The sequence below is a fragment of the Passer montanus genome, unplaced genomic scaffold, assembly GCF_014805655.1.
Source record: "Passer montanus isolate IOZ18808 unplaced genomic scaffold, ASM1480565v1 scaffold30, whole genome shotgun sequence".
NCBI classification, from domain to species: Eukaryota; Metazoa; Chordata; class Aves; order Passeriformes; family Passeridae; genus Passer; species Passer montanus.
Genome location: NW_024367708.1, coordinates 6,168,318 through 6,194,407, shown reverse-complemented (window position 1 = coordinate 6,194,407; position 26,090 = coordinate 6,168,318). Strand labels below are relative to the sequence as shown.

Genomic DNA, 26,090 nt, shown 5'->3' with positions numbered 1-26,090 from the left:
CATTGTTTACTGCCTTAAAGCTCTAAATATGAGGAACTCGTATTTAGATACACTATTTTAATTTTTTCTATACCATAGGAGATAGCTGAGAAATTACTCACTAGCATGTTTATCTCTCCAATTTATTCAGTTCTTCAGTTTTCAAAAATAATTGCATCGGGTAGTGAAGCAAGGTATATTTATATAGGAACTCCTCTCTTACTTAGAGGTGAAAGGCGTAAAAAGAGAAATTGCAATTGCCTGAAGAAATTAGCTGAAACACCTGACGGTCCTTGCAGGGGAGCTTTACTTCAGCCTTTCAGGATGACAGTAGGAATTCACTTGTGGTAATGCTTTTACAGAAAGCATTGCTTTTGTGTTTGAGGTGCTTACCCTGATTTGTATAAGGACAAGATTTTCAAACTGGCAATACAAGGCTGATTAACAGAAGATGGAAGGAGTAAAATGATCCATGAATAGTAATTTACTTTTATCTTTGATTGTGTGAGAAGTGCCTACATAATAAAAGATGTAGAAGATATGAAAAAGTAATATTACACCAACTGATGTATTTTAGACTAACAAGCACATGAATATGTTGCTCGTAAGAAGGTTTTAAAGAAAGGAAAATATGAAGAAATAAAGTGGCCAGCTAAATTATAGTAATGCTATATTTGAAGATATAGTATAGTTCTAAACTACCTTAAAACATGAGATTGTGCTCAAAGATCCAGCTTGTCAGTAAAAACAGTAATTGCTTAATAAACAATGGAATTGCACTGGTGCAGATCATGATACTTTAATTGATGTAGTATCCTGGAAACTTGGACTTCATTATAAAGTATTATAATTGGAAAGTGTCATTATGTAAAAAGGATGAAAGAAAGACATGGAAAACATCTATTTTTTACTCCTAGATTGTCTGCTTTTATACGGCCAAAAGAGAAAATTACAGAGAAATAACAATTTCTTTGATTTCAGAAAAGCAAAGAACATAATTTCAGTAATGGAAACTTCAAGGCATTCTAAAAATAATAAATTAACATATGAATAATCCCCCCAACAAAGTCCTGTCTTCAGATCAGAGCAGTCTGTTTTTTTTTGTTTCAGCTGATAAAATTCAAAGAGGCTTTCGAAAGCCTAGTGGTACAAGTTGGAACTGTTACAGAATAAATCGTGTTGAAAAAAATTGCAGCTGCTGTTCTGTAATCACAATGTCTTTGTAGTTTGCATGGACAAGATAAATTTATCTATTGCATTATTATGGTTATGGACTTAGTGTGAGGACTCACTGTTTGATATATAATGATTTGAAGTTTTGATTTGCTTACAGCAAAGAAACAAATGTTCAGTCATCTATTATAGAGCAGCTTGTAAAAGTCACACTTCATTTTGTTTGGAGGATGCTCAGATATCAATAGAAATGTTTCTTAGGCATATGCAAAGAAAGGCCATATACAGAAGTTAACACACTTTTGGTAAGGGCAGAAAAGTTTTGGAGGGGAAGGATTTGTTGGAAAATTACTCAGTTGAATTGCACCTACATCAATAGCTAAAAAATTCAAATGAAAAAGGCTTGAGGCTGACAGCAAAGCTACAATTCTAGGACACTTTGGAAAAACAATCTTTTTGTAAGAGTGATTGATTCACATGACAGAGAAGGAGAGATATCCTTGTTCCCTGAACTGCTCAAAGTAAAATTTCTTAACGTTCTGAGGTGCTAGTCCTAAAATAGCACACTGGACAAACACAAGATATCCAAAAGAGAATAGCAGATTTCGTTTTACATGTTGACTAAATGATTTTATTTCTTTATGCCAAGGCTTAATCACTATCATATTGAAAGCTTGAATTAGTTTGTAATTGTCATTTGATAGCTTTGGAAAAGCAAATCAAACCTTATTGAAATGGTTGTTTAGGAAAGCCTAATTTGACATACAGAGTGGATGTAAAATAAAGAACTGTTTGTTAAGGGTAAGCCCAAGACTGTATTTCAAAGTCATAATTGATCTTTGAAATAAGAAGGGAGAATCTTTGTCTCTTACAAAAATGTAGAAATATCCATTAACAAAGTTTTATTTGTTTCTGTGAAGCATTTACCGTTGCTCTTTTTTTACCATGACAGGGAACTATCTTTGGAAGAGCATAGCAATTAATTCTGTATTTTAAAAGGCATCTAGAGAAAATAAACATTGCAGAAAAATGCTTTTTATGCTTTTTGCCAAACAAAGTTCTTGCAAAGGACTAACAGTGAGATATTTTCTCCAAAATATCCTCCATGGTTTCTTTGTGGTTTTTTATTGCTTTATCAAAAATTGTTTTGCTTATTCTATGCCAAAAATTAGTCATTTTCTTTAATGTAATTTCATATTTGTGAACTAACTTTAACTTAATCCACTATCCAGGAGTGAGTATGATGGTGATCTGCAGTCACAGCTGTTGAACAAAGCTAATGAAGAGGACAAAAACTGTAGCAGGGCTCTTTCTGTCGTGAGTGCTGTTGTACGAGCAGCCAAAGACTTGTTGCACAGAGCTCTTGCTGTAGATGGTAAGGCTTGAGAAAATTTACTTTACTTTTCAAAACTTTTACTTTCCTAGCCAGCCATAGTACAATATCACCTGAATACAAGAGCTGTGATGTTTCTCTTTTGCTTTCCAAAGAATATTTTTCTAACCTTTTATCCTGTAGGTATCAAACTGTAAGTAACTTTTATGTCATTGAGTTATGCTTGTGATAGCACAGTCATATACTTCGAATAAATTTGCTCACCAATTTACCAAGTATCATATTAAAGCCGGTAAGATTCTTTATTTCCTAAAGATGTTTTATGGCAGGTTAGTTGCAAATTTGCTCAGTGTTTTGCACAAAGGTTGTAATCAGTAGGACTGGTTAATGTAATTAATGTATAAGCACTTAAATATCCCTTTGTGAGAAATGTACATATCAGCTATTGTAGCCATATTGTCCAGAATATTGCATAGTGCTATAAAACTAGTTTGGAAGGTCTGGGAGGACTGTTGTGCTAACTTTTATACTGTAGAAAATATTAACACAGCTTCACAAATGGCAAAGAATGCAATAAAACAGTGCTCTAAGATAAGGTAATTTTCCAACAGAGAACTATATATAATGATATATTTATCTTGGGTGGACTTGGCAGACTTAGAATTCCACAGTGCCTAAATAATGAAAACAATTTGAAGTAAAAATAGTCTGGGAAATAGAAGTTTAACTTACAAGGGGCAAACCAGAAAAATAAGATGTGCTTTGAAAAACAGCATGTTTATTAATAATGCCTCTATTCTAATTGTCTTTATTTAGCTGAAGACATTCCAGAATTACTCAGCTCTTCCAGTCTGTTTTCAATGCTGCTTCCACTCATCATAGCCTACATAGGACCAGTAGCAGCAGCTATTCCCAAGGTATGCTCCTCAAGAGAAATTACTGAAGAAATGTATGAATGTTATGCAAGGAAAAGGTTTACCATGAAAATTTGACCATCTTGATTTCTTATTATTCTGTGAATTAGTGGTTTATATTTGATGCGTCATGAATTTTGCATGAGTCAGGAATTTAAAAAACATGTAATGACCTTTTTTAACTTGACTTGAAAGCATGATAACAAAAATACCTTAAGGAAGCAGAGAAATTTGAGAGGCTTTAGTAGTAGGAAAAGGTAAGGAATGAGAAGAATGTAATTTACAACTCATTGATGAACATTGGGGGGATGAAATGTTTTTTTTATGTTATATAAATCTTATTTTTACAGTAAAGAGCAGAAGCATTTACTCATTAAGATAATTTCTGTCAAATTTAGAGTTTGAAAGATATCAGTTATAAATAAAACATTTCTTTCCGGTGCCATGGCATTTCTTGCATGTGTCTGTGACACTCTTGAGATCTGTTATTAGATCTATAAATGTCAATAATCCTTAGCTAGTATACACTATTACCTTTTATTGCTTTTTCATGAGCTCTAAGATGTTTTCTGACTTTTTTTTAAAGGGGGAGGAAATAGAACTAACCACTTAAAATCTAGCAGACATGTAATGAAAGTGTCAGATTTTAGTTACCTTGTTTCTTCATGGAACTGAGATTTGAAACAACCAAGTGTTTTTCTGTAGAAGTGTTCATCTGCTTAGAAAATGCAGTGAAGATTACAAGAAACATAATATTAATATTAAAAGAAATACTAATATGGTTATAGAGTATAACTGGATTTTGGCTTTTGTATTTACTTTCTGTGAACCTGTGCTTACCGTTTGATAATGTTCAAGGTTTTAGTAGAAGCTATTTTAGGGAAAGGATGTCACAGTTATATACAGATTCTTGTTTCAGCTTTGGCAAGTCTCCAAGAGGAGATTAATGTACTGGTGCTTTTTCTGTTAGGATTGTGAAGATGCAGAATTGCAAAATGATTGAATGGATTGTTATTAGTGATATTCTGAGAATGTTCAAACAACCACTGAAGAGAAATGGAAGTATTAGAGTATTGTTTTCACCAAGTTATAAGACTTTGTAATAACACATGTGGTGTTACATTACAGGTTGCTGTTGAGGTCTTTGGCCTGGTACAACAGCTGCTTCCTTCTGTGGCAGTTCTGAATCAGAAATACGCCCCTCCAGCTTTTAACCCAAACCAGTCTACAGACAGCACCACTGGAAACCAGCCAGAGCAAGGGCTTTCAGCTTGTACTACCTCCAATCACTATGCTGTTGTAGAAAGTGAGCACCCCTACAAACCTGCCTCTGTTACACACTATAAGGTGAGCACCATTTCTAAGTGCACATGCTGCTGCTTAAAAGCTTTACACGAGTTTTCTTAGTCAGAATTTGCTATCTGAAAAATTGTTGCCGTGGATGATAATTAATATTGTCTGATATAGAAGACATTATATTATTGCTGTACTGCTTTTTGGAAAAAACTCTATATCAAGTGTAGTGGAAAATAACCCCCTAATTCAGGTATCTGCTCTAAATCCCTAAATTTGCGCAGTCTTAGATTTTTCTGCTGTCATACAGAGTTTCTTTGCTCTAACTGTAGATGTTGTAGAAGTTCAAAGTCTTTACATATAGAGTATATAATCACATATCAGATTTTCTTACCTAATGCTTAAACAATGTTTTGTAAGAATACATAAAGTCAGTTCTAGTCAAATTGACATCCAGAAGTAGCAAACCTGTAATCAAGAGCCTGAACAGGACATAAATTATTCTACTATCCAGTGCTTGTCCTGTGAGACAGCAAGACATCCACTGCAGAAAATGTAGCTACTATATGATCATCTTGTTGCAATAGTGGTTACATCTGTCCTAAAAGTTTATGGAGCATGTCTAAAGCCTTGGGTTTAGTAGTAACTTAATTTGAATTTCTGTAGCTATATGCTGTTTTACTGCAAACTACATTCACGAGTGGGATTCAGCTGCTCTGTACTTCTCTGGGATTGCACAAAACATGAAGCTTGCGTTTGAAAAAGGTATCTGAGAGTTCAATGTGCACAGTGGTCTGTAGTTGTTTTTTTAATGAACCTGTGCAGAAATCTTAAAAGCAATCACAAGTGGTGCCAGTGCAAATACTTAAACAGAATATTAAGTTATAACACAGGATTCTAATTGAGTAAAGTGCAAAGAATTTCAGTTGTACATAAATTGCAAGGAATAAATTAGGTTAATGTTAATTAAAAGAATGGCAAAACAATTTTGGAGATTTACTTAAATCACTTCTTTAGACTAAATCTGAGTTAAGGCCAAATGGAAATGAAGAAGTGAATGTAAAAAAAACCCCAATAACCCCAAAAGCTTGGTCATAATTAACCTATTGTTTTGTTTTAGGTGACTTTTCCTGAATGTGTCAGGTGGATAACAATAGAGTTTGACACTCAGTGTGGCACCGCTCAGTCAGAGGATGTCCTTCGTTTACTAATTCCTGTCAGAATTGCACAGAGCCTGGGATTTGGACCAAAGCATACCTCTGTTCATGAGAACCTTAATTCATGGATAGAACTGAAAAAGTTCTCTGGATCTTCAGGATGGCCTACCATGGTGTTGGTATTGCCAGGTAATACATAGATACTGACGTAATTACTAGTAGTGGCAAACAAAGTTAAAGAAGTGTCTTTATCCCAGCTGGCAAGTTAATTATATCTGTAGTAGGCTTCTTGCTTGAAGTATTGGTCTGCTTGTTTTTCCCATGGTTTTAATTCACATTTTAGATATAAAGGCTGGGTTTCATATATACTTACATAAAAGAAACACAAAAAGAGGAGGAATATATTATTAATTTAATTTATCCTTTTACTTCTCTAAGGGAATGAAGCACTTTTTTCTCTGGAGACTGCATCAGACTATGTGAAAGATGAAAAAGCTTGTTTTTATGGTTTCAAATGTTATGCAATTGGATATGAATTTAGTCCAGGAAGTGATGAGGTAAGGGAAAAAGTGAATAGTTATAATTGTTTCACCTAATAAATCAGCTAATAAATATCTTGAGGGTAAAAAAATTCGTATTTCAACTTATGGCTAAGAGACATTAGCAAAATATTTTTAGATTAATGTATAAAAGTAATAACATTTTTTTGTTAAGGGCATTATTAATTTGGAATTCTTTAATCGGGATACTATTGAAGTGGCTTTTGTGTGATTTGTGGCACTCTGCAAAAATATAGTGTGTTTTTATCTGGTATGTCAGTGGGATATAAGATTTCCTGAAATTCTTGCCTACTCTTGCATCAGAGATCCAAAGGTGTGGGGCTTTTTATTGTCACTGCCTATTGAATGACATACTTGCATTATTTTCCAGTGCTCACTTAACACCAGAACTCTGACTCCTTGGAAATACTGTGTGCATTTAGGCTACCTCAGGTTTTACCCAGTGGTCTCCTCATTTTACCTTTAAGGACATGAGTCATTTCCACCACTGTTTATTGCAAAGGAAGATCAGATTTCTTCATATCCGTGACCCAGTTCTTTCTTTTGGCTTACTTTAAGAGATTACTGAAAACACTTAATATGTTTTACACTACATCCAGAAAAATAAGTCTTCCCTTGTCCTGGGAGTCTTTGGCCCTGTTGCTTCATGTGGATTTCGCAAGGTCTGCATCTTGCTTACATTACAACCCTCACAGAAGATTTACCTCATCTTATTCCTGGATTTTGCTCAAGCTAAATCATGTCTTCAGATTTTCAGAATGTCAAGTTCTTTGGAATATCTTGACATATCAGATAAGAACACATACTGTAAGATTATCATCTATGGTGGTCACACTGGCTTTCAGCAGAATAAGATTTATAATTCCTACAGATAGATATAATTAGTCTGTGTTCCCTTAAGCAAAAGTTACTTCTATTCAAAAATACACATATAGATTCGTATGTCATTCTTTTTCTTTAAAGCATTTACAAACAAAGCTGCTGGCATATTTTGTATGCTTAGTGCTAAAACATGGTAGCCAATAGCTTAAGTCTATCATCTAAAGAATAGTTATAAGTAATTGTTTTCAAACATACCTTTTTATTCTAAAAATTTTGGTATGCTGTCCTGTGTCACAGCAAAACATGGCAGTAGCTGTAGGACAAGAAATACATTGCTGAGAAGCTTCAATCTGGGACATACAGTATTTCTTCATATAAAACATTGTCAGGAAAATGTATTTATTGTCCTATTTTCTAAGACACTTGTTTTAATTTTTCTTTAATTTGAAGGGTATTATTCAGCTGGAGAAAGAACTGGCAAATTTAGGAGGATCATGTGCAGCAGCTTTGATGAAGAAAGATTTAGCGCTTCCCATTGGTAAGAGCATACTTCATTTTTTCATCATTTTCCATGTTTCTGAATTAACAGTACATTCAAATCTTGATGTTGCTTTTAATTAGAGATGATAATACAAAATGGAGTCTTCAAACTGAACTAATCAAACAAAGCTGGCAGTATTTTCTGCTTACCTTTTTCTCTTTGTGTGTATATGGGGAGGAGGGAGACCTAGTCATTTGAATTTGAATGAACTCACCCCATCCACAGGTAGTGTATGACTGTATGAACTGTATCCCAGTTTCCTCATGGTACTTCATAAATGTTCAGGTATCATCTATGTATTTCTCTTTCACTGGTTTTTGTCCCCACACTTCACACCTCTCTGTATGAAAAAATACCTGTGGTATTGAATTCCAAATCTTAAAATTACTGTTTTAAAGTAGAAAGTGACCATTTCGTTTGTAGATCTTATAGCTAAAATATTTCTACTGTAATTTTTTTTTTTTTTACAATTAGAAAAGAAATCTCATACTTTTACAGCAGATGCTGCAAATAGAGGTTTATGGTAACCCAGTTGCAATTTACAATGTAAGGAAAAGTGAATTTGTGGAAATTAATGGATCTGGAGATGATAGTAGAACTTCTAATGATGCAGCTGTATTATGAGTAATATAATTTCTCTTAAATAGCATCAGCAAATAGGAAAAACAGGCTCATAATTTATAATAGGATATCTCTCTGATCCTTTTAATTTAGGAGCACAAATCAAAGCTCACATACTATTACAGTGGAAGCGTGGATTAATGAGAAGGAGAGCACTGAACAGTGTGGAGTTATAATCACACAACCTTCTTTGTATTTTTAATCCAGTATTTTGCTTGTGTATTTGGATTGTTTACAAATTTCTTACTTTATGTTGTAAGGAGGCACCTCAATTGTACTAGTAGATGTGTATTTCACTCTCCAAAGTACAGGCAATTCTTCAGGTTAAATAGTGCCCTCCTCTCTTATTCCTCAAGCTCCTTAGTTTTGTTGACTTCTGTGCAACAACAAAAAGATTGAAATCCTTAATCTCCCATATTTTGCAATACTTTGTACTTCTCTCTTGGAAGCTTTTTATGTTTGTTCTGTTAAAGTGCCTAAAATAGGATGGGTAACATTATAGATTGACTTTATGCTATCCCATAGAAATGTGAAATAAAATATGCAGTCAGGTTACCTATGCAGCTGCATACAAAAGTGGTTGTGGATGATCTGCAAGACAGGAGGGATAGGTGCATTGCCTCTAAGGAGTTTTCTGATGACTGATCTAATGGCAGTTGATTTGTATGACTGTATCTAAAATCAACTCAAGAACTACAACCAGCTCTGTTAATGTTGCTGGTAAGATTACAGTGCTTGTGCTATATAAGTGTATTGTTTCTCTCCAAGACTACTAGACTCTCTGAGTAAACAAAACTAGGGAATTATAGTCAACAGTGGTAGTATTTGCAAATGGAAACTACTGTGCAACCTTTTGAAATGGTTTTCAGTTGTGTGTAATTTTGCTTTGGGTGTTTTGCCTGGCGTCTCAAAAACACTGTGGCAGAAAAAGTGGTTAAGTTGTGGTTTTTTAGAGCAACATTTAAATACCTTAGTATCAGACTTTTTTTTTCATTTCTGCATCCTAGTTTATGCGTCTTTTTTTGCTGCACAGAAAAGAATTTTGCTGCATATAAAGAAATACTTCTTTAATACTGTGATTTCTAACTGCAGAGCCCTGTTACCTTACTTGTGGAAGAGTGTCCCTTAAGAAAAACCTACATAGAATAATAGAATCAGTAATCATATAGAAGACTTTCTTGTAATGCACACAGACAGGAAGGCCCTTTTCAGTAGACTTTTCATACTTTGTTATAATGTCTACAGTTTTACTTTCTAGTAAAGTAGTTTGTTGTAGTGGATATATTCCATGTGCAAGTAGTCAAATGTTTGTGGGTGTATTCCTCTAGAAATATTAGGAATAAAAGTGTTTGAAGGATCCAACAAGGTTAAGCCTATTTTGCTCTGAAGGAAGATGGACCAGGAAGTGATTTCTTCACATGTTAGGAAAAGTATCTTTGAGAGTTATACCCAAATACTGTTCAGATTACCATGTTCAAATGGTTGTTTTTCCTTCTTGCCAGTCCAAGATGTATATTTAAGATATCTCTCTTTCCAAGAGAGATCTGGTCTATGACCAAGATCTGACTTAAACAGTGGTGCGAAATTGGTTTATGTATTTTTGTATTATTACATTCTTAATTGTATCAGTTCTGGTAGTAGTTTATTTCTTAGGGCAATTTTTAGATGTCTTTATTTCTTTGAATTTTAAAAATTGCCTTGGAACTTGATTTTCTTATTCCTCTTTCTTCTGATGAGTAGAACTGCCTGACATGGTTTTACAAGACAGAAGGAATATGGTAGCCTTATTTGTTTCACTCCTCTGTTAAAAGACTGTGTTTGGCAGTTCTGGTCATCCTGGAATCAGACTTTGGAGTTGGATTTGTGAAAAAGAAATACTGTGTAATAGTATGTATTTGAGCTTTGTGTTTTAGGAAGAATCATAATATATGAAATTATGAGAGTTACAAAGGTAAGTTCTTAAAAGGAAGCAGCTGTTACATACTGAGAGATACTACTTCCCATAAACCACCTTGACCTCTCAAAGTCTTTCTGAAAGTATCTAGTCACATCCAAAGACTTACCATACATTGTGCCTTGGAGATAAAAAGATAAGCACCAAATTTTTGTTCTTCTGTGTAACTTACACTGTTCATTTGTGTGTGCACTGAACTACACAATACTGCATGTTTGCTATGTTATTTGAAAATATTTCAGCTGTTGATTGAACAGTATGATACATCATTATGCAGACTTGAAATTTGTAATATAAAATGCTTCACAAAACAGAATTGAATCTCGTATTCTGTAATTATGCAGACTTGAAATTTGTAATATAAATTACACAATATAAATTTGTAATATAAATTCACAAAACAGAATTGAATCTCATATTCTGTGATATGTAGATGATATAACTGTTACATTTTTCCAGCAGGTAGTGAGTTTGAAGAGGATCTTGAGATACTTGAAGAGGCTGCCTTACAGGTATGCTGCAGCTTTTTATCCATTGCAATGCACTTAAGCACAAAATTGCATTGAAACTGACTGCTACAGAAGAAAATAAGGCTTTGTAAGGCTTTTGTCATATAATGGAATCCAGCTTATTATTTAACAGTTTAAGAAAATCATACAGAATTTTAGTATTTAAATGAAACAATTTTTTATACTGAATCTGCTTGGAAAAAATACATGCAATGTCACATAAACATTAGATGACCAAGTATTTAAAAATACCTGTTTGGCTGAAATTGCAGTATTTGGCAAGCTTTGAATGGTACCAAAATCAGTCTTTTACATGTCTTTGTAATTAGAGAAATAAAATCACTTTTTCAGCTGAGCAGTGATGTTAATCAAGTCCCAAATAATAATAGGATTGCAGTTGTTCTGCTTTACTTGATGGCCTTTTGTTGAGTACAATGGGATTTAATGCTGAATCTCCCTCAACTCAAAATCATTTAACGTGTTTTGTCATAATATATCATTTAATAGACTGAGATGGCTTTTTTTAAAGCTTTTATCAGGGTGAAGTTATTCTTCTTGAAGGGTTTTAAATGCTCAAAATGTTTTTTACCAATTGTGTCACATTATGGAAAAATGTGAACATGTTACTGACAAGCTGTTCTATGTCTCTTCACCCCCAACCTCTGCCAAAAAAAACCTAAAAGGTGTGCAAAGCTCACTCAGGCATTCTTGGAAAAGGCTTGGCACTATCTCACTCACCAACCATTTTGGAAGCTCTCGAAGGAAGTCTTCCCCTGCAGGTACAAAGCAACGAGCAGTCGTTTCTGGAAGATTTCATTGCTTGTGTACCAGGATCAAGTGGTGGACGACTTGCAAGGTAAAACTGCACTGTTGCTTGTCCTCTTAATTGGCTATAGAACTTTCATAGTTATTTTAAGTATTAGTTGAATAAAACTGTTTGGCTCTATTGTTTCCATTAATACATTAGTTAAAAGCACGTAGGCATTCAGATACTGTGTCTTTTCTTAGCTCTTTGTCACATTTGTACAGAGTAAGAATTTGTCTTTTGGGGGCTGTAAGAGATTTTAATGTTAGGCGGCTTTCTTTTCTGTAGGTGGCTGCAGCCAGATTCATATGCTGATCCTCAAAAAACGTCATTGATTTTGAATAAGGATGACATCCGATGTGGTTGGCCTACTGTTATTACAGTACAAACAAAAGACCAGTATGGGGAAGTTGTTCATGTTCCTAATATGAAGGTAATTATTGTAATCTTGGCTGTTCTGCTTAATCTTGTTGTCTTCTAGTTTTTATTGTAGGTATTCCACAGAATACTCTTGTATAGGACAGAAAGTGGCATTCATAAATTCATTAGACTTTCTTACCTCTAAATCCACGAACCTGCCAAATTCTGTATTATGCCATCACCATTTAATGAAATTCATAACTTGCCTATAATGAACTACACATGTGTAATTGCATAAATAATCAGTCATAAGTGAGGTAGGATGGTGATGATGTATTAAAGTAACAATAATCTATTTTTTAATTTGTAAGCCAGGAAAGTGTATTATAAACCATAGACTTGGTGATGGGAAAAAAGAATCAGAAGCACACTAATGGACCACCTTATAGTTACTTTATTTTAGACTAGAATAATACTCTTGCCTTTTCTGTTTCTAATTCTTGGAAATTCCTGTAGTCCTTGCAGCTAATAAGGATAACTGGCAGGGACTGGTGTTCCTGTGTTTGCCTTCAGCCACTGTTTTTCAGTACTGAAAAGGAGGTGTTCTTCACAGCCTCAGGTAGAGTTAGAAGAATTTTGTGGAATCTATAAAAGTGGGCTGCTTGATTTGAAGTAGTAAAGCAATGCAAACTAAACAAACACAAAATGGTTTTCCTGTAGTTCTAATAAACTAGGTTACTTCTGTTTTAAAGCCCACTGCTACTGTGAAGTAGTTGGTTTTGTTCAAGCCCAAGTGTAGATTAAATACTTTTTACAAAGGCATGATTCCTGTGTGAAAAGCTCTCATATCTGTTCTTTGTATATGATGTAATAACTGAGTTTTCTTACAGTGAGCTGTAAACATAATAATGAACAGCAGTTCTGCAACAGTAACACAAGAATCATCTTAGTCACAAACACTGCTTGAGTGAAACTTGTGTGATTACTGACTTAAATTTGTGACAGAACAAGTGGAAGACTCAGTAGTGATTTTATCCTATCAGTCACGAAAAGGATATGTCAAAATATGATCAAAATTATTACTGGTTTTATTATTTCATTACTGTTCACAAATGTATTACAGTAACAAAAACCTTACCTGCATTAATGGAGATCTGTGCTACCTCTGGGGGAAAAAGTCAGTAAAAACATGCATTGAAGAGCACAATATAAATGTGCAGTGCTGGCTGTGAGGTGGCAGAGCTGGCCAGGATCCAGTCTGGCTGATGCAGGTCTAGTGGCCGTGATGATCTGCTCTGATGTCTGTGCACTCGCTTGGAAGGCTCTCTTTCTCCTTTGTTGCAATTTTCTGTTCTGGGAAAACTTTCCTAGGCATACCAGACTGTGTGTTTCCAGCCAGGCAGTGCTCTGGAACTGGCAGAAGTGACACCAGCCTGTGCTGATGGTGGAGTCAGTTGGGTGCTTCTCCCCTGCCCATTGGCATCTTCCCAAGATGCTGTGCTTGGCTTTGCAGGTTAATGTAGGTAACATTGGGTTTTGACACAGCTGGAGTTACAGGGAGGACTCTAAGCACTTTGTCACTGCACTGCATCAAATTTAAAAGAAATGTCTGTGTGTGTGTTTTCCCACTAAATCATATTCCCTTTTCCACATCTTATCACAGGTGGAAGTCAAAGCTATTCCTGTTTCTCAGAAAAAAACATCTTTGCAACAAGAACAAGTTAAAAAAGTGCAGCGGATACCAGGCAGTCCTGCAACAGCTGTTTCCCCTAGCAGTGATATGACCTTTGGAGGACTTCCTTCACCAAAGCTTGATTCCTCCTATGAGCCAATGATAGTAAAAGAAGCTCGGTATATTGCTATTACAATGATGAAGGTAAGTTGCTGCAATTTTGGCAATGTAACTATAGAATTCAGCATTCAAAGTGTGTAAAGGTATGCAGCAGAGAAGGAAAAATTTATGTTTACTTTTGGTCCCAAGACGAAAATATATTCAATGCAAATTGCTTTGATTAATATTAGTTCAGCAATAAACTAAATACATCAAAAGGGCCAATTGGTTAAACTCTAAAGCAGTTTGATTGGATTAGCATAAAAAGGAAAGTCATCTTTGATTTTGATTAAACAGATTAACAAATTAATCTGAGTCATTCAGGAGAAATAAAAACAGGTATTAAAATAGTGAAGGGAAAGTTAAACTAGTATTTTTATTTATATGGAGTTGGAGTATTGCAGTGAATGCATACTTTAAACTAGAACAGGTGAAATAGAGAAAGAGGAAAAAATAAGAGCTCAGCATAGTAAAAAAAGGCATATGAATGATATATATATATCAATGCGTATGTGTTACTATATGGAGTTGGAGTATTGCAGTGAATGCATACTTTAAACTAGAACAGGTGAAACAGAAAAATAGGAGAAAATAAGAGCTCAGCATAGTAAAACAAGGCATACGAATGATTTATATCTCAATGCATATGTGTTAAGCAGCATCTGATTAAATGAGCCACTGTTAAATGGATCAGCTCAGACACTTAGCTAGGAGCAATTTTTAAAGAAGTAAAAGGTGAGCAGCTAGTGTTGATTTGATTATGTTACAGCACATGCAGTAAATTTACTTAGGAGCAATTTTTAAAGAAGTAAAAGGTGAGCAGCTAGTGTTGATTTGATTGAGTATGTTACAGCACATGCAGTAAATTTACATATGTGTACCATACTGACCCAGTTAAGAGATGTGACATGTTGTGTACAGCTAAGAGTTGCACAGCTTAATGAGACAAGATTAGCCAGGAGGGTAAGGATAATACTTAGCATAATCAGTATGGATTTGTTGTGGGGGCAGAACCAGCAAACTGGCAGAGGATAGTGCTGCAGTACCTGTGTGTAAATAGTGCAGCTGGGTAGTGAATAATGTCTTAATAGATCAAGGAAAGAACTATTAAATCAAGGTAGTGTGCAACAAATGGTTTAAGAACTTGCTAATTCGTGTGCATATCAGGGTGGGATTTTTGACATTTTTATTTGGGATACTGCAAGCATCACTTCTTTGTTTGCTGCTTCTTTTAAAATTGACTTGAGGGGATGCAGTAATATATTACTTATTCCAAGTTAGGGCTTAGATGATATTTCGGATAGCCACTGTCTACAGTTATCTGCTCCCTTCTTTTCCAGTGATAGGTGTCAAATCTGCCCACACAACTCTTAGGGTGGTATATCTTGTAATGGGTGAGATGCTTTGGGGTAAATTACGGTGGTGCAAGTGTAGGGTGTTCAAAAACTCTTCTGTAGATGAGATTTATGGAATGAGGAATGCTTAATATCAGCTAATTAATGTGTAATCATTTTTTAGTTGAAATAAGGCTAAGGGAAAATGAAAGTGGAAGGATTAATTTAAAATCCTCTTAGAAGATAACAGTAGGAACCTTCATGAAGATAAAAGTAAAAAGACACCAAGGTTAAATTCAAAAAGTAGCTCTCTTGTTGAAACATGCTTGATTTCTTTCTTTAGTGCTTTTCCAGAGAATCTTCCCAAGGTTCCTTTCAAGTTCGGTCCTTTCAATCCAGAACTTTTTGAATTCAAGGCAATGTCAATATTGTGTTCTATTTCCCTGGCTGAATTATTAAGCACACTCATTTCAATGTAAAATGCAGACGTCCTCTGATACTTCCATTTTACATCATCCTGCACATTGTATCAGTACTTGATACAAATACCTAAATGTGATTATAAAATCTCATTTCATAAAAATATGTATAATAAATTATGACGTTTGGGGGACTGATAGTCAAAACTATCTTTAGTTTTAATCTTTTTTTTTAGTTAGTTAGATAGCTAACTTATCCAAAATATCTTTATACAGGGATCCAAGATGGCTGATTTGCATATATGTTCAAAGTCTTTTAGCCTACCTTTTGTTGGTTTTGATTTAACAGGAGAATCTCGTAACGCAGCAACTATTTCAGCCCAGACAGATTCTTGGTGAGGGACTTTGTGTACTCCTAGGACTAGCTCTGTTTTCTTAGGGGGCTTTTCAAAGCAATGATTTCACAACATGCTGTGGAAGTGAACCAGGTCTTTTTTGTAGTGGAAGTCAATGGAAGTATCACCTCAATATTCAGGGAATTTCATCTTCACTTGGAGTTGAGAGAAAAAGGATGAAATTTCATTGATAAAGCCCCTGGGTTGGTTTGCAGGTTTTACCTGCAACTTATTTGCTTTCTTGTCTTCACATGGTCTTCAGTGCACTGCCTGGATTCAGAAGGGTTTTATAAAAGTCACATTTGAAGAGATTCAAAAACTTCAGGTTTTTGTTAGCAGTAGCAATCTTTCTTATCTAAATAATGACTGCTTAATGAGACAGTGAAAATACTCTTTCATGTATGCATGTATATTTCTGTGTTTTGAAATTTGTTTCTGATTCCTTCATCAATGCTTGTGAGGTGTGTAAAGTTAGATTGATGTGTTCTTTAAGAAAATGCTCTGCTTTCTTTTATTCAAGACAGTGGTATAACTGTTGGTTTTGTGTTTGAATTTAATCTATGTATAGGCATATGAAAATTATTCTTTTGAAGAACTACGTTTTGCTTCACCAACACCAAAGAGGTAAACATCAAATAATTTCTTTTGGATAGGGACTTATATTAATATGTCCTGACACTTATGCTTATACCCAGACTCCCAAGTGTGACTGACAGGTAATCATTTCTAAAGGTAGAAACACAGAAGTCAAGTATTATGTTTTCTTCTATGTAGCAATTTTTTTAAAAATCTTTTTTTCTTAATTGTTCTAATGTTGTTTCCTTATTTGTATTAGCTACTTTCTGAATGTGTTCTTTTATTATTTGCTCTAAATAAATGTGGAATAGAGGTTTATATTTTCATAGTAAATAGTAGGAGTTTAGTACATTGGAAAGGGAAAAATTGTATTTAGATTATCTGCTAGAAAAAGAGTAGTTTCCAAACTAAACATTATAATAATCATTATATGTTTATGACATATTGCACCCAAAAAGACAATAACTGTTCAGTGATTTTAATTGTTTTGTTTATGCCTAGACCCAGTGAAAATATGCTGATCAGAGTCAATAACGATGGTACATACTGTGCAAACTGGACTCCTGGAGCTGTTGGTCTCTATACAATTCATGTAACTATAGATGGCATTGAAATAGGTACTGAATTTTCACTATATTTAAGCATAAATTTATATTATTTACACTTTGTATACTAACACTTGATGCTCATAAGATTTAATATTACAGTTCATAGCAAAACTTAGTAGCCAAGTTTTCATTCAGAAGCCTTCTAGTTAAATCACTCTTTGTCAGAAGAGAAAACCCCACACACTGAAATAGGAATATATGTTGCAAATCATGTATTTATAATGTGGTTAGATTACCAGATTAACAGATTCTCTTAATCTCAGCTCTGTATTGAAAGAAGAATGTCTCGTTTCAGCTGAGAGTGACAGAGAAGTGTAGTTAAAGGGAAAAAACCCCAGCCCAGCACTGAAGAACCTAAGGAAAGGCGAAATTGTTCCTGATGATACTGAGATACATACTGTCATTTATTCTGGAAAACTGGGGATATGTGGTCTTAACTGAGCCTCTACCTAAACTCTTAATTATTTGTACTAGTTTTTAAATGCTTTTGGTTCATTCCTTGCTGGAAATCTTTTAGTTACCTTGCCAGTCTTGGAGACTGCACTATGAGATACTATAGCGTGTGGTGGAAAGAGTGCCCTTCCAAAAATATCTTTATCTTGAATGCTCTCATGTCAGCCTTATTGGTGATATGGTGAAGATGGTAGTAGAAACACCATGCTGTAGCTGGACCCACATCTGATAAGAGGGTTTGGGTGAGTTCACAGGCACCAGCAGTTCCTCTTTCCCAATACTGACCAAGGTGCTGGTCAGCTACCTTTAGTAAATACATAGTGATAAATGCAAGTACACATAATTCACATAGAAATGGAATGAGATTTGTTTTTATGTGTTAACTACAAAAGATAAGATATATAAAGTATTATTATTAATGGTTATCTCTGTTCCTCAAAGAGAGGAACATTTGCCTTCATAGGAGCCTGTGATGCACTCAGTTGTATTTTTTCCAGTGTGTCATCTCTGGACGAAATATTACATTGCAGTTTCAATCAACTGCTCTTACACTGTTACATAGGTTCTACCATCCTCAAGCATTGTGTAGGGTAAATTTCTAGAAATTATAAATATAACTGTTAACCTTCATTATTAAATAGATATGAGTATACTCTTAATAATTAGCTGTGCCATTTTTCTGCAATGGAGCTTTCTGACTCAGTCATTATATTAGACTATACCCTCTGAAGCTTTGATGTACTTATGCTTGACCCATAATTCTGTCAACTTTGACTGCTTAAGTACTGGTAACAGTTTCTCTTTGTTTCAAACCTTTTATGTTCTTGATGCTTGTAGATTGCTTCTGTTACTGCCATGCTTGTTTGAAAGCATGTTAGTGAAACCAACAGTTTTATTGCTATGTCTGGATACTTCTTTTCAAGATGTTTTTCAGACAGTCACTCTCTAAAATGAAACAAAAACCACAAAAGAATCTACTATTGCTGTTTGCTTTTAACAGTAATTGCTGAGCAATTTCTTTGAAGGTTATTGCTCAGGGTTATTATATTCATCTATTACTTAAATTTTTGTATCTTTCTTCACATGTATTTTTCTTCACAAACAAGAATGTCACTTTCCAGTGCCTTCATGTTTTATAACCGCATTGATAATTATATATACCAATTTTTTACATTATAGGCCTTTTCTGGTTGTATAATGTGTTTTTTCAGGCTCTTATATCTCTCTCTCACATGTAGCAATTGGCTTCTGTAGCAGTACAGCATTGCATAAGGTACTGCCTCTCCAGAAGCTTTCACTTGCACCTCTCAAACATTAGACTCTGTGTTGACCATGCCTTGAAACATAACCCTACAGATACTATTAGGATACAAAATTACCTGGTAGTGCTTTGTATGTACACTGTGACAGGTATCTAACAACAGCATGAAACCACATCTCTGTAAATTTCCACATATGAAAATAGAAATGTTCAAAAATAAATGCCTTGCACCATGAAGCAGCTGCAAGTGTTGATTTTGGCAGACAGATAAGTAAGTGGTTATTTTGTTTACTCTAAATTGTAGCACAGATAAACTGTAGTTACTATTTAACTGATATATCCCCTTATATTTTTTTTTTTAAACTTAGTCTTTATTTGCTTATAGATGCTGGACTAGAAGTGAAAGTAAAAGATCCTCCAAAAGGAATGATACCTCCTGGAACCCAACTTATCAAACCAAAAGCAGAGCCTCAGCCAAACAAGGTTTGGAGAACTGAAAAAAAAAAACCACGCAAAACAGATAGTTATGTTTGGGTGGGATTTTTTGTTATTTAATGTATACTTTATCATATAATAGTGCTGCAGACTTAAGGATATTTGCAGATCAGTTTAATATGCTGAATGGAATGAAATTAATATACTGGATAAAATGAAATTAATTTCATTTTCTTTTTGTACATGAATTCATAAAACTGATAGAAGTTCTACAGAAACTGCATTTGCCTTGGCTTGTCACACAAACATATCACGGCTATTGTTAAAGCCACAGACAAAATTTTGCACTATTATTAGTTCTATTTCTTTTCTATTGTTCTACGAAGTTAATTGTGCACGAAATTTTACAAAGATTTTGTTTTGAGCATCTTTAGTCAATATAAAATCCATAACCAGTTTCTTTAGTATATTTTTCTTCCTTAGAGAATGGCATGATTATGTTTTTGAAAGGTATTCTTACTGTAGCTTTTGACATGCCCATTTCACCTTATCATTCCACCCCAAAGGACAAAAGTAGACACAATAAAGCAAGTAAGCTGAAATAGGTGGCAGTGGTATAAGGAAAATGCCCAGATGAGGGAGATACCTTGTACTTCCTCTTTGATGCAGGGAAGGGATATTAAATGAGGTGCTGATTTTTTTTTTCTTTTAATGATTTTTTTGGTTTTTTGTGGGGTTTTTTTTTTTTGGAATAAAACTGTATTACAGTTGTGGAATTCTGAAATACCACAAGGTTGTCTTTCCTGTCCTGCTGAAATTGGGAAAGTGGTTAAGAAATATATGGTTACATTGATTATTAATCATATGATTAATATATGATAAAAGGTTCAGGTTTCTGACAACTTCTTACCTATGCAGTGCATCCTATTTTTTTTTTTTTTTTACTTCAGGATAATCCAGAGACAGTAACTTTGTTGTATGGTTCCCTGGTCTCTAAAATGCATCCAGCATCTGCTTCTACTACTAACCAGATTTTTTCCCTGAAGCTGTGCCTCAAATTAAAAATAATAAATGTACTTTTAGTTTCAATGCAACATTTACCCCTCACTGGCTCTCTTTTTTTGTTTTTTTTTTTCCCCAAGAAGCTTCTTTTAGACTTTCTCCCTTCTGTTGGAAGGAAGACTGCCTGGTTAGTTCATTATCTTAATTAGAACTCCCAATTCCTACTAAGAGAGATTTATCTCAAGCAACTTCATTGTACCTCCACCCAAGCTGATCATCATATATGTTGTTTTGCCGTCTCCAAGTTAAGAGAATCTGCTTTGATATGAGATGAATTGCTGAACAGAAGTTCTGCTTTTCTTTTCAATTATTACAGTGGAAATTGGGGTGACTTGTTCAAACATGATAACTCTGTCAAGTTGTCAAGGAATAGTCAAAGTACTTGACAGAAGTCAGTCCTCTGGACTTCTGAGGTGTTATATAGTGTGTAATCCTCTTCTTGTGTTGTACTATGTGCATGTGTCATTTCCTGCTGCAAGTTTTATTCTCTTTGAAAAAGGAGCCATCTTTGTCCTGTCTTAGTGTCTGTAGAGCCAGCTGAAAAGTTAAACTGGACCTTTCGTGGTAAATCATTTAATCAGTCTTCTTTCTTCTGTGTCATAATAAATCACATAACACATCAGGATAATTATTTGTGCATCAACAGCAGTATTGTAACTAATTAGTAAGTACAATTACTGTGCTCCATGTTTCTGAAGCCAAGAATGCAGATTAGAATGCATCAGTCAGAGACAGTCCAGTATACCAAATCATGTTTTGCTGACAAAAAGGAAATAGTTGAGCTCTAAATACTGTTTCATCATCTTTGTCAGCCTGAAATTTCTGACAGTTGTGACCAGAGGACACTAACAGTGCATTCTCAGTGGTGATCTGTTCTCAGCTAGAAACACCAAAATATTTTATTGAGGCACTGGAACATTCCAGTTTTGTGGCCAAACCTGACTGAAATTGCAAGCTGAGAATGAGTAGTGTGGTATGATTTTATATGTGTATTCTTCGTTCTCTGTTATTTGAAGTCAGATGAAAAATCTGAAGGAGACTATGCTAGTGATCTGTATTGAGCCGTAAGATCTGCTGCCTCCTAATAGTCTGCAAAGCTTAAATTAACTAACTTGCGGGAATCTTGATTCCACATCCTATTGAGGAAAGCATTGTTTTTCAAGCTATGTAATGTAAATCAGGGTAGTTGGAATCAACTAGAAGGAAATGGTCCTAATTTAGCTGAATTTGAAGGTGTAAGACTGGTACCAGAATGATTGGTCCCTAACATATTTTAATAGTTTCTACTATCCTGACACAACAAGCAGCTAGCATCTATTGCAAAACAAAAAAACCACCAGAGCCAAAAGCTCTGGGCTGGGGGTGGTTTTTCTCACCCCTTCATAGATAACGCCCTTGTTAAGGTTTGCTGGACAGCACCCCTTTCTTGTGTGATGTGTGTTGTGTGACATGTACCTCTTTGCAGATTTGTCAAATAAAAAAGCACAGCAACACAGCTCTTGAAAACTGCTGTGCACTGTAGGGATGATGTACATCCTAATTACTAAGCTTTTCTGCATTAGTCAGTTCTTCAGTTGGAATCCAGCTGGTGTGTGCTCCATGGAAGAACTGCCTATGGAGGTGTTATGGAGTTACAAATTCACTGTGCTACACAGAAATATTCCTAGCAAAGAGGTGCTGTATCAGAAGGAAGACACAGATGATAAAATTTTTCATCATGGTCAGAAATGAGCATAAGAGAACTCCTAATCTGTTTTTTATTATATTGTCTGTCAGCGGATCTGATCCTTAAGTAATTTCTAGTTATAGGTTGAAGTTTTTTATTAACTAATTAGGTTAGCTGTTGCAAAAGGGAAGAAGGCTCTTTCCAGGCCTGTGCCTACTCAAAATCTGGAATGTGAGATTTTCCTCTAAATTAAAGTTTTTAATCCAAGTTCTAGCAAACTGTCATAACAATTTTCTGAAGTAACATCATGCAAGGACTCCTGATTTGCAAGCCTTTGTTTTTGGCTTGTCTGTGTTTAGAATGCTGTCAGCAGTGATTCAGATTTTACAAGGACATTGAAAGTCTTAGCTTTGTCTGTTGCGAGAATCTAAGTAATACGAGTAAGAGGACTGTTAATAAGCAAAACCTTGCACATTTTCGTGTAATTTATGTATGAAATCCTTTACATGCTTCTGGTTTTGGGGTTTTGTTGGTTTTGTATTTTGTTTTATAAATTATCTTCAGAATAAATATAATTTCTTAAATAATTCCTTTAGGGAAAAAAGGTTCATACACTTAGCTTTTACCTTTTGTTATGTATCACCAAGTTTGTTCCTTACACATCATTCTGTGCTTTATGTTGTTATAGATAAATCCATATTTTCACTCATACTTTTATCACTTTTATCTGTGGAGTTTGAGAATAACCTTCCAAGAAAATGGTTTTATACCATATGGATGGAATATATGCATCTCTGGTTTTAAGAGACTAATAGGATGCCTTAGGTTTGTTCTCTATGGGACAGGTGGCCAATAATGTTTGAATGGTAAAAAATGTGATAGTGAATAATAACTAGGAGATTTTAGGGTGCTGTAGTAAGTCCAGCTAATTGCAAGGAGCCTCTGCTCTAACCTTCCTGTGGGGAAAAAAAGAAACTATTGAAATAGCTATTTGAAAGATAAAGAAGTAGAAAGATAATTTTCTTTTAAAATGGCTACTTAAACTCTTTAGTTAAAGAAAATATCCAAATTTTGGTTAAAAAGCTGACTAAAGAGAATACTACAGTAGCACAACTGAGAAATGGTAATCCCAGGCTGATCAGTTAAAATAAATAATAAATTTGAAAATGCAAATCTGGTGAAATTTTCAGCAGTGAATGAAACGTGTGTGTTAAAAAAAATCAGAAGCTTGTACTGATTATTGTAGGGTATAATAGAAATATTTCCAACTCAATGTATGCTTACATTATGGTTTTTTGGAACATTGTAATTTTTTTGATTATAGTAGAAAAATGAAGTTATACACAGCAGCCATGGGAAACTAGCAACAAACTGTAACTCTTAAGACTGCTGTCTTGTCACTGGCATTTCAGAATCTGTTAAACCTATTTCTTTTTACTCTGAGAGCTCTGTTCCAATTTTTTTTCTTCCTTACTGTCTTTCTTTGCTTCTCTTAGGTTCGCAAATTTGTGGCCAAGGACAGTGCAGGGCTTCGTATCCGTAGCCACCCTTCCCTTCAGAGTGAGCAAATAGGCATAGTGAAAGTCAATGGATCCATCACTTTCATTGATGAGGTAATCCATAAGATGTTTCTATTGAAAATTGGGCTGAGATGTAAAGGTAATTCATGCAAATAATGGGTTTTTTCCATGTTTAGATGCTGACGTATACAACTTAAGACCATAAATTGCAAAAATCTAAATTTACTAATTTAGTTTTTCAAGCTGTCATTTCCTTTACTTATTTCAAAACCTGTGTAACAAACATTTGAGACTGATACAAGGAAAGAAAATTCCTGGAGTTCATCTTAAAATAATACCTCTTAAGATTTAGCTTTTCACTACTTACTATTTCAGCTCCACACAAAAATGCAGATGCAGATGTCCTTTTCATTACATCTGTTACTTAAAGATCTGAAGATCACTACTAGTGTGTCAGACAGCTATGCATGTATTTTTCTTACAATATAACTTCATATGCAAGGAATATTTTTACGATTTGCTGAGTCATACCAGCAATGGAAAAGTGGGAAGTGGGGAATTTATAAAGCTTATTAAGGCTTGACTTTCTTTTCTCTTTTATTTCAACGCAATTCTAATTACTGCATGATCTGATTTAAATTTATCTTCATGCCTTGACTTATAAAAGGATATACTTCCCCATTACTTTGGAGTTCTGATTTTGTCAATATTCCTCTTCACCTCTACTTATGTTGTATCAGCATTGTGAGGTTCATTGCTTCTTTGCTGCTATTGTCTGCCTGAAGTCTGTTAATCCTTGCTAGCTACAGAACAGTTACAGGAGGGCATGGCTCCTTCTTGTTGCTTGTTTCCCATAGATCCACAATGATGATGGTGTTTGGCTGAGGCTGAATGATGAAACAATAAAGAAGTATGTTCCTAACATGAATGGTTACACTGAAGCCTGGTGTCTGTCTTTTAATCAACATCTTGGCAAGAGCCTTCTGGTACCTGTTGACGTAAGTAAAAGGTGCCTTTGAAAAATATCCAAAAGTACACTCTATCCTCATTACAAGACTTTCTTTAATTAAGGCTGCAAAAAGTCCTGAGGTAAATGATACTTTAATTATCAAATACAACCTGATATGTGTTTGCATTTTGGAGGGCTGCTGTGTAATGAGGGTGGAGTGTAGAAAGGTATGAGGCTTTTTCTATTGAAGCCTCTTCTAGAAGAGAAACAGAAAGGCAGGGACTGCTGTAATAAAAGCAGAATAGTATTAAATTGTGATCTGCAACCCCAGGTGTTTTTACACTAGATAGTATTGTCTGTGAAGTAGTCCACTGGTGTCCTGATTTCAGAAGAGGCTTGCAGCCTACAGTGAATCTATGTAATTGTTGCTTTTTAAAAGAACCAACCAACAAAAAAGTTCTTTAGGCCTGGGTTTTGTGGATTTTTTTTGTTTGGTGACTTTTATACCTGAATCATTAAGTTATTACTTCATTAGCTACAGCTTCAAGACAAACATTGAATTTATAATAGGAATAAACAGAATTTGAATAACTTTATTGGTGATCATCATCAGTACAGTTAAAGGTTATATCTTTTCTGGAATCCAATTACAGTTTTTTGAAAAATGTTGAAGACAAAAAAGGAAAAGCTATATTAGCTAAACCAGTGTTTCTCAAAAGATTCATGAAAGTGCAGGCCTTTCTGGCTCATCTGTTTTCATGCATTGCCCTGAGTGGGCAGTAGCTTGTTTTCTTCTGGGCAGAATGTGAGAAACAGATGTAATTGATACTGCTATTTAGATTTGATTTGTCATCTTATCTGAGTAAGGCTCTGCTGCAGTTGAAGATAGTTGAGAAATACTTCATTAAATTAAACACTGAGACCAGTAATATTATGCTGTACATGTTTTTGGTTGTCGAGAACTGAGATATTCCCAATCCCAGTGAAATTGGGCTATTTGCTAGTAGCTAAATTTGGAAATTCAAAATGTCCTTTGGCTGTTCTGCCAAATAGTGTTACATGATGTAACATGGTCTTCTTGTCTACAAATTATTTGTTGATATATTTCTATTTGTAGATTTCTTTCAATAGAATCCTTGTTTGGGAAATTATTTTAATTTTAGATTTGGGAAGCAAATTATTTATGTACTCAGAAATCAGTCACTCAGATATGCCTGTCATCAGTGTTTTTCTAGTCTGTTGTAGAATGTATGAAAACATGGGAAAATTAGGCTTTAAAATTTTGCCTGTATTTTTTGCCTTAGAAATTGGTTGCCATTAGAAAATTCCTATATTATACTTCTGTGAAATATTAATAGTTCTGTGCAGGAGTTGAATTTTACCAGTTCATCCATGGTAAAAGTGAATTTATGTTGACTAAATAACTAACTTCAGTAAATATTGTGTATCTAGAGGGGTATTATAGTCTGGTAGATTTCTTAGTTGTGTGGGTTTTTGTGGTTTTTTGGGTTTTTTTTTTTTTTTTTTGTTGTTGTTGTTTTTGTTTTTCTTTTAGTTTAG

The 26,090-nt window shown here is 34.6% G+C and overlaps 1 protein-coding gene across 13 annotated transcripts in view; it reads left to right on the top strand.

Moving 5' to 3' along the window:
• Positions 1–26,090, top strand: part of MYCBP2 (MYC binding protein 2) — a 178,670-nt gene that overhangs the window by 98,690 nt on the left and 53,890 nt on the right. For 8 of the 13 annotated variants that reach the window (XM_039714660.1, XM_039714665.1, XM_039714661.1 and 5 more), the window contains 15 exons: positions 2,385–2,527; positions 3,302–3,402; positions 4,528–4,746; positions 5,813–6,038; positions 6,288–6,406; positions 7,682–7,769; positions 10,807–10,859; positions 11,540–11,712; positions 11,950–12,094; positions 13,685–13,897; positions 16,569–16,624; positions 17,078–17,193; positions 19,284–19,381; positions 23,558–23,674; positions 24,439–24,579. In XM_039714660.1, the coding sequence (XP_039570594.1) occupies positions 2,385–2,527; positions 3,302–3,402; positions 4,528–4,746; positions 5,813–6,038; positions 6,288–6,406; positions 7,682–7,769; positions 10,807–10,859; positions 11,540–11,712; positions 11,950–12,094; positions 13,685–13,897; positions 16,569–16,624; positions 17,078–17,193; positions 19,284–19,381; positions 23,558–23,674; positions 24,439–24,579 (2,008 nt within the window). The remainder of the gene's footprint in view (positions 1–2,384; positions 2,528–3,301; positions 3,403–4,527; positions 4,747–5,812; positions 6,039–6,287; positions 6,407–7,681; positions 7,770–10,806; positions 10,860–11,539; positions 11,713–11,949; positions 12,095–13,684; positions 13,898–16,568; positions 16,625–17,077; positions 17,194–19,283; positions 19,382–23,557; positions 23,675–24,438; positions 24,580–26,090) is intronic. The other 5 variants (XM_039714668.1, XM_039714656.1, XM_039714662.1 and 2 more) reach the window with 2 other exon arrangements.